Here is a 13,078-nt window from a genome sequence, read left to right as displayed (position 1 = left end):
GGGTACAGGAGTGATGTGCTCGTACTTTGTACGTGGGTGGCATTGTTTAGTATGAATGTGATGTGTGTTGGAGTGATGGGTGGTGGTCCAAGGAGCTGATGGCGCAGATTGGCAGCCTCGCTTCCATCATTCTAACCCAGGGCAGCTCTGGATACAATAGTAGCTTATCACCACCAAGTACAGAATGTATGAATATTGACTATAACAAGTGTAAGGTATTATTCTTATTCTTATTAAACCAACCCACCTTAACAGTTGCCCATTTGAAATCTTTTATTATTATGTCTGATGTTACAGATCAGACTAAAGCATCTCAGGAGCTTTGAGAGGACCAAGCCCAACTGTCACCAGAGACACCTTTGCAGCTCTCCCTGGAGGGTGGTAAGAGGGTTGAGAAGTATTCAGTAGAGTCATGTGTCATTCAAATCAGTCACTAAACCCAACTTCAGGTAAAAAAGATGATGGAAAACTGAAAATGGTTGTTGCTGTGTTTTCTAATAGTACCGGTAAGTATGGCTAACTCAATATGTTGTTGATTATTTAACTGTAGTCTAGTCTAGTGTGTTGTGGTGTGTATGTGTAGGTGGTGGTTGGAAGGACCGATGGCACAGATTGGCAGCCTCGCTTCTATCATTCTACCCCAGGGCAGTTGCGGCTTATCACTACAGAGTGTGAAGTGAATAAATAATTCACTGTAATGCAGGTGTATTGAAAGGTGATATACAAATCCAATGCATTATTATACATCTACAAAGTAAAAATATAAAACCTGCAAATAATTTCAGATTAAACTGATTTTTTAAAAATGGCTAGGGTTAGGTTATAATAGTAATTTGCTCTTTGATTCTGTTTATTACTATTCTCAAATTAAGATTAAAATTGACCTTAGTAATAGATAAAAAATATCAGTATTTCTCAAAATTCAGTACAGTATTGCAAAGATGTTAAACTGATACAAAAATGGAGAAAAAACAATATGTGCAGTCATATTACACAACGCTGAGTAAAGTAACTTGTAACCACTGTTCCCTCCAAGCTGCGCGCGTGCGCAATTGCGCACTGCTGACACGGTTTCCGCGCACAGAAAATCTGTGCTGCGCACAAAAACCGGAACCGGAATTGAAAATGAAATAAACACACAAAATTCATTCTGCGCTATTTTTCAATGTGAGTCAGTGAGTGTGACCGGGGACGAGCTGCTCCAGCCAATTATGTGATTCACATACGTATTTGTTATCAACGTCATTGACAGGCTCCTCATGGGCCGCTCCCAGAGTTTTAGCCGATGTGGAGTGAAGACTCGCTAATGATGCTAATGATGCTAATGATGCTAATGATGCTAAGTGTTTAACCCCTTAACGTTCCGACGGCCCGCCCTCGGGCGCACTGTTACGCACTGTTTTGTAGCAGTTTTGCGTTTTAAACAAGACGAAGGAAAGTACGCGACCGAGGACACTGGATGTTTGTACAAATTAAACTAGAGGCATCTCGGACCCGGAGCGGTTCGTGGAACCGAGTGAAGATCTCATGGTGGACTCAGGAGTAGAGGACCTTATGTGCTGATGGACTGGATGCTGTTCCTGATCGGTAAGCGTGGATTATTCTGCTATTGACTTGACCCCACACACACACCACTTGCCTAAGGACACAATGACAGAAGTTGGTCCGAGCGGGACTCGATCCTCCAACCTCTAACCACTGAGCCACTGTAGAATGACAGTCACACTTAGTTTGTGTGTTTGTTCACATTTTGAAGTGTGTGTGTTTGTTCACTGTTTGTAGTGTGTGGTTTGTAAATATATATTTATTTTGACCCATACCACTTGTTTTGACTATATTTTATATACAAATATACATTTTATATTGTGTTTTGATATGATATATAAATGTACAGTAATAGAGCAGCTGGGTGTGCAGATACAGATTCCTCTCAGTGTGTATTGGTCGTTGATACTGTCACTAGTTTATGAGTTGTAAAAATCAAATGATCGTGTCATATACTGAAAAAGAGTTAACGGACTGTCTCCCTGACACAGTAGGACAATCTCACTCAGTGCAAAGCAAAAGCTTCACACAATGGCTTATACTCATAATACAAGTCAGAGCTTTATCATAAAAATGTTAATTGTGTTTTCAACATTGGAGTTTACAGTTGTCTTGGTTTGGTTGGAAGCTCATGTTTTGCCATAGTTAAAATTAAATATTGATACTTCCAATAGCATTAGCATACTACACATGTCATGAGCAAGATTTTTGTCATTTTCATTGTTTAAGTGGCTAAAGCACTTAATTAAAAGTCTTATAACAGAAATGTAAATATGGTAATTTGATTCTTTTAATAAACCATTTAACTTGGATGGATGTGATGCAGCATGACCACAGTGCACACGTCTGATGTCACTCACAGTGATCCATGGGACCGCTCAGGGAGTTTGTGTGTTTGCTCAGACTCGTGAAAAATTAGAGGGAACATTGCTTGTAAGTACTCAAAAAAAAGTAATAATAATTTTCAAATTCATCTGTTTAATTCCCTCTGTGGCACAGAAAATTGTCCACAAAGCGCACAATTCACAATCTTATCTAAAGATCAAGTTTAAAGACACAGTGCTAAAACTGTATATGAAAGAGAAAATGCATCTAATTATGTGAGTGTTTAGGGATTTGTTTATTGTTTACTTGTTTGATGGACAATCAGTCAGAGTCAGACATTTACTCTTAATGTAAATGTTAAGTCCTTCATTACAGTGTCCAGTTCAAAGAGTCCACTTCAAAGCTGCTGGTTTGCATTTATAATACACAGCACATAACTTACATTATTATTATTATTATTATTATGTATTTATTTTTGTATTATTATTATTATTATTATTATAGTTATGAATAACAATTGTATTTGATTTCTTACCCATCAGTCTCCCAATAAGGGTTTTATGTTAAATCTTTTTGTCTAGTAGTCTATAAAATGACTTTGTGCAGAGTCAAAACAATTTTGCGTGCTAAAAACATTTTTCTCAGATTTTTAGCAACACTATAATTCAAACCATTTCTTTAGTCAGAAACAGCCTGTGAGATTAAACAGGAGTATAGAGAGAATTCTGTTGATTTGGTGCACGGTCCACTGCTTCATCTGTCAGCTCTAGTTACCATAGATGTTCAACTTTGTAAAGATGAGTTGTCTTACATTGTCATGTAAGAATAATTCATATATACATATATATCAAATATATTTTATTATAATTTATCAATTATCGTTATTGCCATGAGACAAAAAATTGACTTGATTATTTGGAAGACCTGTTTGTCAGCGATGTATTTCTGGAGTTGTAACTGGTGCTATGGCTAAAAGACCCTCCTTGTGTTTTAGATCTGCTGTGTGAAAACATTTGACTTCAAAAGAGAAAGGACATTATTTTGGGATAAAAGTTAAATTGTGTAATTAATACATCAGCTTTCAGTTATGGACATTGATGGCATAAAATTTTTTATTTCTCTTTAATTTTAAGAGACTTCCACTCTGAAGCCTACAAATTAGTTCAGATATGATTAAGCAACATTTTCCATTTATTTCCAACTTTTGCCATTGTAGAATCTGATTGTATATTATAGGCTATAGTTTTTAATGATAACTCAAATATCATAAAATTGTGATTAAGACACTATATCTGTTTACATGTTTCTTAAAAAACTCAATATAAATGTTAAAATTTAAAACAAATGTACTTCCCTTCACAATTCTCACAAATGTTCTGCCATTTTAGTTTAAAATCAAATTTCACAAAACAAATAACAAATTATCCTTCAGAGTTGTGAGTTTTTGATCTGCCTCCTGGCTGTTTAGTTCATTGGATTACACTGATTACCCATCAGTTTTACATTCTCACCTAATCCTCATTAGTCGTCATTACATTTTCATATTTTAAATGTCTATAGGTTAAAAGGGGGAGTTCAAAGAGCCCCTCAGAGCTGTACGTCTGCTGTGGATGGGCTGTTGAGTGGACAGAACATCAGAGGAACCATTCTCAAACCATTTACCTCAGGACCATACACTGCCCCATCAGGCTGTTTGAAGTAAGCACCTAAAGAGGTAATGGGGCAGGAGGGGGTGGGGAGGAGGCCAAAGCAAAGTCATTCCCTAAATACATGTGGTAGAATATAATGTATTTGTGTAGGGATTTTGTGGTTTATTTATTCATTTTACTCAATTATGTTTAGATTTATGATTAATTATAACATTTTATTTTTCTAACACACTACTCTAATCTACTAAAAATAATCTCAGATTTAATTATGTCCATTGTGTTATTATTAAAATGGAGAAATAGCTCACCATTGCTATTTCTGTTCCAGTCCTAATAAACCTGAGTAATCAGAATATCGACATGGAATACTCCTGATTTTATGCACTAAAGAATGCAAAGAAATTAAGTATTATTTTTAAATCCAAGTACTCACTTGGGTAATAACTGCAGTAATACAGTTACATGCATAATTATAATTTTATATTATATTATTATTAATCGTTATTTAATAAGGTACCGCTGAAATTAGTATTTCTCAGACATTGGGGGTAATGGTTCTTATTCTAACCTCAGTCTTGCAGTGTATGTGTGCAGGTGGAGTCTGCCTTTAATTTATCTAATGAAATTAATTATGTCCCAAATCAGTTTTGGTCATATGTAGTTAGCCACAGTTTGCTGCATCTTTCATTTTCCTGCAGGGTTTTAAATTGTTTTCAGTGTACTCTCAAAAGAAAGCTTGGACATAATTCATCTGAGGACATATAGGAAAATAGGAAATATACCTCACAGTATTCTGGGTTTATATTGGGTAGTAGTTAGTGTAATAGTGTCTCCCTCTTGTGTTCATACTGCTCCACTACAATGGACCGACAAGCCACAGCCATCCTCGCAGCTCTAGAGGACGAGCGTCTGGTTATACGAGGCTAGACTAGGGTGTAATTTATATAGACTTCCCAGCAGCAGGCTGGTTGCAACATAAATAAAGATTTAATTGGTTATAGTCCCACGTTGATAATTTTAAAGTTAACCCGGACATTTCTTTGTCAGCGTCTTTAAATCACGTCTGATCCCATTTGTCAAATCATACTGAATTAAACTCTGTCTATACGCACTGATTGCTCGTCAAATGCAATTAGACAGCCCTCTCCCAGGCAGGTGCAGCGCATTTACCAGTCACTGTAGCTCTTCGCGCTGGTCTGGCGCTTTCTACATGATGATTATTGGATTCTGTTGGTGCAGTGTCTCTTGGTGCGTGTGTGCCTTGTGTCTGCCGTGCGTAAAGGCCCTTTATATTGCAAACTACAGCAGAGCGCGCAAATATTTGACATAAAGCTAATGCAGGATCAGGAAGTGCATAATGGAGACGTGTGGCCTCCAACATTAGACCAATATTGGCTTTTTACGCAGGCGTCGCACTACACGTCCTTTTGGCGCGATGGTAGTTTTATACTTTCGTCTTGCTGCCTGACAATATTCGCATATAGGTTTGAATCGAGGCTTTTGCAAACAGAGCAAGGTGATTCCATGTTTCACAAATGGAAGGGAATGAGCTCTAAATTGGGGCGCTTTTGAATGCAAATGATTTGGATGATAATTAACACCTGCCTTGTTGATTGTAGACCTTGTACAGGCTCTTGGTTGAAAAGAAATAGCACCTTGTAGCATCACATGCACTTTGAACTAGCGGAGTTGGCTTTGATTGGCATTGGGAAGGAAGAAAGACACTGAGAAATGTCACACACGGAACAACTTTCTTTCGCGAATTAGGGGTTGTAATATGGGCCATATGTAGTTCAAGGTTCAGTGAGACTAGACAGTGCGCTGTGGCGCGACAGACACGGTCATGTCACAAATAAGTAACCGCCGTTTTTAAATGCTCTGGCAATGCTGTGGTTTAACATACTGTAACCAAAAGCATCTTCACCTAAAGAATACATTTGGTGTGGCATGGGTCTACTCTACGAGCTCTACTCCTTGTGTTTTTCTGACTATAAATTTATTAAGAGTCTTAATTAAGAGTCTTAATTGGTGCAACTTGCTAATTAGTGAGCATTGTTATATTTTTTTTAAATAAAAAATAACACAATTCTCCAAAAAGTATATTAAAAAAATATGTCTCTCAGTATATAAATGTAGACATAAATGTGCATTCTACAGATGCATGCTTATATAGTAATACATTAGCCTAAAATGTGCCTAAGGTGTGAAGTGATATGCACTGGAACCTTATCAGACCAAACACATGGCGTGTTAATGCCTATGTATTAATATTTATTTGATCAGTTATTACAGCAGTCAGTCTTATGTATTCTTGAGAGTGCAGCCTGTACAGTATGAAGCTGCATTGTCTTTTTGTGGATTGCCTCATTGTTCTAACGTGCACATGTGCCCCAGACAGCGTCCTGACCCTGTGAACCTGCTCTGCTCTGCCCTCTGTCCCACACCGAGCCGCACATTCCACCACATAATGTCAGTCTGGGCACAGGGTTAGGGTCTGTGTCGCTACACACCCCTGTGGTCTCCCAGTGTCTAAGAGTCCAGTCCAGTCTTGCATAAGGACACACTCATTAGATGTTTATTCCAAATCATTGTCCAGCAGATTAAAATTATTAGCCAAACAGACAGTTAATCCAGGTCTGTAGGAGTAGGTGGGGAGAGGAGGGGCTTGAGATGTGGATTGGGGCAAGCTCTTCACAGGGTGGTGATTATCTGATTCCATTGTGAGGATTTGCCTTGCCTTTTTTGTCACACAAACATTAGAAGCAGTGGTCTGAGCTTGTGTATTGGGACTGTTTGCTCTGAGATGTCAGACAGACTCGAGGGGCTCACAGGAAGAGCAGATGACAGATGACTGCCAGACCCTCTCCACAGCCAGTTTAATTAAACTAGACTGGACCATTTCTGCAGATGAAATAATCAGACTAGACTAGAGTGCACCAAAGACACATTAACTCATATTAGAAGACAACCTTTAATGCAGACTTAACCTGTCTGGTGATGAGGCCCAATACATTTTCAAAATCATGCCAATTAATGCCATGTCTGCATCCTTTGGTATAAACACATGGTTTCTTCTTATTAAAATGGTCTATGTTTAAATAGTAACAACATGCACTTCAATATACATATTTAATACATACCACATTAATGGCTACTGCCAAAACTTGCAAATAAAACACTGACATCTTGCTGTTGTTTTAGTTTCCAGTTATTGCAGGTTGTCATAAGTTGCTATATTCCACTTTCCACCATTGCTACTGTTATGAGTCTGTTGCACAGTGTAATGATGATGTTTGTGAAACAGCGACTATATTTCATGGTCACTGTATGGGAACACTGAAACTGAAATCTGTTCATGCGACGACTGTTAATGGCCTGTAAATGCAGCTTTTGAAATGCAATTATGACTGTCAGCTGGTTAAAGATGTAGTCCTAATAACGCAGTGCTCTTGTGCATAAAAGAGCGTCGTGCAAAATGGAGACCATCAGAAATGGACACATAACACTGGCTTAAATATGGAATACACAAATCCACATGTTTTGTTTACTCTATTAAGCCCCATGTAAGATGTTCAACAGCCCAAAACAGTAAGTCTAGTTTTAGTACCACACACCTCTTGAATCGCAGATAGAGTCGACCCTAATTGTCCCTGTTTGAAGTATGCCCACTTAAGATATCCTGTTCAGGGGCTGTGCGCTGGCACCTTTGTTCTGATAAGCGGCCCAGCCCCCTCCCTCCCCTTCGACAAAGTGTGAATGATTGGGAAGGCCGTGGCAATATAAGGGCCCTGCTAAGTGACAGAGACCACTGTGGAACTACTGCGCTACTGTGCAACTGCTACCACGTTTCTTATCGCACTCGACTCTCTTGATGAACATGGATTTGCTCCGAGTTTGCTTTCTGTGCGTCGTGCTTCTCGGAGTGACCACGGCTTTTACGCATGAGGATATGAAGAATGCACTGCTGGACAAATTAGGATTGGATGAAGTTCCTAGAATTCAAAAGAGGGATTTGGAGAACCTTGTCATCCCAGCGCATATTAAAAATAAATACATGTCTATGCTGAAGAAACACCACAGTAGGAAAAGGAGATCTTTGCCCAGTTTGGCGGGCATCCTGAAGGGCATCCCTGGCAATGCTGGTAAGCTCTATTTCCCTAATATTTTTTTCCTTATAGATTTAATTTAATTTATTTATTTTACGCACGCTGTACGCATAACTGTAACTTTTTATATGTAGATATCTCTGGGGAGTACGTGTATTCTGACACAACAAGGCATCGCATGGTGTTTGACATGGAAGCCAGAATTCCCGAGAACAGTGAAGTTACGATGGCAGAACTCAAATTGTACCAGCGCGCCTCTTTTCACACGCGCTTCACGGTGGAGCGGAAACACCGCCCAGTCAATAACGCACGAGTCAGCGTCTACTGGGTGGAAGTGCTTCCCAATGGCTCCAACCGCACTTCTCTGGTCGACTCTCGGTAAGAATCTGTCAATATCACCAAATTAACCTCAAAGTTGTTAAAATTGCATTTAATTAACAACTTTTGTGCGTTCACAGATTGATACCCATTCACGAAACCGGATGGAAGAGCTTTGATGTGACACAAGCCGTGCACTATTGGTCCAAAACGCAGCAAAAGACACCTATGCACCTGGAGGTGTGGATCGAGGGCGAGAGACCTGGCAGCTACGCGGCAGAGGTAGCCAAGAGTGTGCGCTTTACCACCCAAGAGCAGACCGACAACACCTTGGGGAAGCCTGAGCTCATTCTCTACACACTGAACTTGGAAGAGTACGGGTAAGAATCACTCATTATTATTTGAGTAGAACTTGTAATATTACTAAAACTGATGCATTATAATATGTCAAGAAGAAATGGTAATAGCTCTTCACCACATGTTTCCACATTTAAATTAGGGAGTGGCAACTTGACACTTAAAATGGACTGATATTATAAATAGGGATTAACATCTACGACTGAGAAAATAATAATAACCACCTTACAAAATGCACTTATTGGCACAGTAGCTTACATATGACAATACATATTTATATAACTTGTAAAGTCAAATTTATTGACATGTCCCCTAACATTGTATTTTCCTCCTGCAGTTCCCGTGGAGACTGTGATGTCATCCAGAACAAAGACACCTGCTGCAGAGAACAGTACTTTGTCAACTTCCGAGCTCTGACTTGGACCCAGTACTGGATCATTGAGCCTGCAGGATACCAGGCCTTCAGGTGCAGTGGGGGGTGTAAACAACCCAAACGTAACTATGGCTATGGAGAGAGGCGCTGCACCGTGTCTGAGAGTGCACCCCTGCCCATCATGTACCTGGTGAAGAAGGGCGACTACACCGAGATTGAAGTGGCAGAGTTCCCCAACATGATTGTAGAGAGGTGTGCGTGTACAATGGACCATGTGTCAATAGTATGAGAGAATGGACTCACAGAGGACTCCTTTTCTGTTTGGGTGTGGTTATATTTAAACACTGAGAGTACTTTTATTTAATGGGAGTTAAACAAACAACATGAAAGCCCTGCTCCCTCACCAAAGCACTTTTCTTTTTTTATCTGAGTTTGAGTAAGTCATAATTTGACCAATCAAACTCTGAGATGATATATTTTGAAACTGTACATACTGTAATATGGATGAGTTTATGTTTGAAAAATAAAATATTTTGTTTCACTTAAAGCTGCCCTGTCTTGATGTGTTTGGTGGTGAGGCAGACTGCCCCCTGCTGACCTCATTCATATTCACGGGCATTCAAATGCACCACTCAGATTCAGGCATTTGGTTATTGGGCTGATACACAGAGTCACACATGATGAAAATAAAAAGTGCACTATATATATTATTATTATATTGTTATATTCATTATTTGTCACCCAAAAAGTAGCACATAAACTCTTCTTTTAATTTCATATAACACAAAAAGGTGGCATTATGCTTACATTGTGGTGATCTATGTATCAAAGGGTCAGACACAGGTAAGAACATTGGGTCAAGTTACACGTCAGATCTGTGGAGAGTTTCACAGTAAGAATGCATGTTGTTTAAATGCAAGATAGATACGTTTAATCCCATGCTGCACAACATTCCATATAAACACAGGGCAGATCCTCCAGAAAAGTTACATGTGCACCTTTAACATGTCATTTAACACCTTACTGTTGTTTGAGTCAGCCATATATAAAAAGGTGTGTATAGGTGTGTTTTAAGTGATTATATGGGATTGAACTGTTATCTGAAACACTAGATCCTACTTTTGTCTTTACAATAAGCCTTCTTACTTCTCACTATTACTGTTACTCTGATTAGTACAATGTACAGTAGAAAAAAAGTATGCATTTATTGTCACAAATGGGGTTATAGTCACCAGTCTTCAACCCGATGGCACCCCTGCAGATTTAGGAAATTGCAGAACAAATAATAATGACTAATGACATGCCACACTTGTCTCCCAGTGGGACCACTATCATTGACAGTGCTGTGTAATGCTTTGTTTACAATGGGAAGGAGCTACATGGCCTCACACTGAGAGATGTCCCCGGCCCGTTTACAAGAGGCTTACAGGAGCCTGCACTGTGCTAATCGGGTCCCGGGCTAATGCATTGTTTGCTGTCTGCGCGGGGGGCCTGGTGGTCAAGGGCCAATATGTCCCTATGGAGAAGAGACTGTGTCTGTCTGTCTGTCTGGAGGGAAGTGGATTGACAGATTGTGATGCGTAATGCAGAGATACACACAGGTGCTGGGACTGAATAACAATGGGGCCCAATGGAGATAGTTATACTCACCTAAAGTATATTTACACAGACATATGTACTAATATGTGCTGATGTGGGGTATAGGTGTTTATATCCAGTAGCCAAGCAACTACTGAGTGTCCTGGGTAAACCAAAGGATTTATAAATAATACATTTCAGATTAAATTCCAGTAGCAGTGTTACTTGGATGGGAGGATTTTGTATAAAGCAGTGGTTCACAAACCAAGTATCACCTAAGAATAATATTTTATCCAGATCTATAACAGGACTATACTAGGTCTAAACTAGGACTAAACCAGGTATTTAATTGGACTACATCACTAAATAGGATTAACATTAGAACGGAGTCCACATATCACCTGTGGCACATACTGCAGTTTGAGAATCACATGGTTTAGTTAGGACTGTTGCCATAGCATTTCAAAAAAAATATTATATAATTTGAATGGTCAATATAACAGGAAGCTGAAGCCCATGAATAAAAAGTCTTATCCCCATGTGGCTATGTGGATAAAAGCCAGTGTTATATGTCCTTCACAGCAAACGGCAGAATTTACAACTACGTTCTGATATCTTCACAGCACTGCATCATGATAATTTGAATTTGGCTTTGTGTGTATTCATTCACATACATAGCATCCTTTAGTGCACCTGCTTATATTTATTTGTTATTACAGGGATAGTTCACATTAATGAACATTTCTGTAAATGCCAGTTTTAGCTACAAAGTTCATTTTAACTGCAGCCTTTGGGCTAGGTGAAGTGATGCCAGCAACAAATGCACAGAAAACACAATAGTATAAATAAACATGAATTGTAAAATTTGTTAGATATAAAAATACAAATTTGTAAATGTTAAGCTGCATAAAAGTTTATCCACACAAGGCCTCAATATAGGCAAATGTTCAGTATTAACATAAGACAATACGTTAGTTAGACAGATGTGCAGGGCAGGTTCATACAGCACAGAAAGCAGGAGAAACATACAGGATCTTCTTTAGTAGTATAAGTATAGCCTAACCTCTGTAGCTTATGATGCAGCTCTTGGCTCTGGGTTTCAAAGAATGGGATAAAATCAGAACATGAAGTCTTGGCCATAAAGTGGAGCTCCTTCCCCCTTGTGGTGTTCTTTTGCACTGTAGAAAAGTCATCTTGACTTTAGTACCTCGATGCCCCCCATACAATACATAATGGCTCCATACATGCTATCGTTTTGCCTAGAATGTTCCACAGTGGTATACACGATTTAGCAGTCACCATGGAGACAGGCGACTCCACTAAACCAAGTGTTGGATTAACCACTATGCATTTGGCCTGACAACTTCACACCCTCTATCAGAGACTATTAAGACACTGTTTGGTCGTATAGTAAGTGATCATTTAGATGGGTTTTCTATTGTTTTTCAAGGCAACAATAACAGCATTTTGATGTAATGATGTGCTAAATTGGCCTATATCGCTGAATTGATGCATTGATATCACTGCATTGATACTGCATTTTAGTTTCAAGTGATACTGTGAAGTTTAACAGTGCCAACACTACCTAACCGACTCACTAAATGACTGCAAAGTTTACATTATGAATAGACAATACATGATCCCATTTAAGTATTATTATCTTTATTAATACAGACAAAATAGTACACTGGTTTTGCTGTAGGTTTATTAATAAGACCTGATAAACAACCTGCAAAAGAAATGCGGTAAAAATATAGTTTGTGGCAATATCTGATACATTTTTATGCTGTAAACTCAAGATATTTCATAAGTATTAAACAACATCCAATCTGACATTAAATATTAGACAAGTTTTAGACACAGCAGTACTCGAGCAAACACAGGTAACATTTTTTAAGCATTCATGCAGCAATATTTACACATTGAAATTTATAAAAATTACTCTTGAATCTAATTAACTTTTGTAGTATTTGTGCCACCTGACAAATTTATCCTGTTTGTTCTAGGCCGAAGTGAGCTGCCGATTTTGCAGGGCCAGAAAAAAAACAAAAAACATCCTTTATGACCAAATGGGAATGATATCGTGTAGCCCTTGTTTGCTGGTGAAATAGCAACCCCATGCATTCATAGCCACAAGTCAAAATTGAGGCAGCTTAACTTTTAAACAAGCTTTTCCAAGTCGAATTATGCAATAACAAAATAAATGTTATAAGTGAAAGTTAATGAGTGATATAACTCAGTCCCACATTTAGACCAAAGAACCCTTGTTGAAATCATACATGCATGTGCCTTAATTATATTTAGCCAGTGCAGTTTTCAGAAGTCTA

The 13,078-nt window shown here is 38.6% G+C and overlaps 1 protein-coding gene across 1 annotated transcript; it reads left to right on the top strand.

Moving 5' to 3' along the window:
• The first annotated feature begins 7,802 nt into the window (after positions 1-7,802).
• On the top strand, positions 7,803-9,659 carry lft1 (lefty1). The gene is made up of 4 exons (XM_033990422.2): positions 7,803-8,161; positions 8,260-8,503; positions 8,584-8,823; positions 9,138-9,659. The coding sequence occupies exons 1-4, from the start codon at positions 7,891-7,893 to the stop codon at positions 9,460-9,462; spliced, it is 1,080 nt and encodes a 359-aa protein (XP_033846313.2). The 5' UTR covers positions 7,803-7,890; the 3' UTR covers positions 9,463-9,659.
• The last annotated feature ends 3,419 nt before the right edge of the window (positions 9,660-13,078 follow it).

The sequence above is a fragment of the Periophthalmus magnuspinnatus genome, chromosome 24 (genome assembly GCF_009829125.3).
Source record: "Periophthalmus magnuspinnatus isolate fPerMag1 chromosome 24, fPerMag1.2.pri, whole genome shotgun sequence".
In the NCBI taxonomy this organism is placed as follows: domain Eukaryota; kingdom Metazoa; phylum Chordata; class Actinopteri; order Gobiiformes; family Gobiidae; genus Periophthalmus; species Periophthalmus magnuspinnatus.
This window is presented reverse-complemented; position numbering and strand designations above follow the sequence as displayed.

Coding starts and splice junctions, on each gene's coding strand:
- lft1 (XM_033990422.2), top strand. CDS start 7,891: ATGAACATGGATTTGCTCCGAGTTTGCTTTCTGTGCGTCGTGCTTCTC. Junction 8,162..8,259: donor GGGCATCCCTGGCAATGCTG/GTAAGCTCTATT, acceptor TTTTATATGTAG/ATATCTCTGGGGAGTACGTG. Junction 8,824..9,137: donor CTGAACTTGGAAGAGTACGG/GTAAGAATCACT, acceptor TTCCTCCTGCAG/TTCCCGTGGAGACTGTGATG.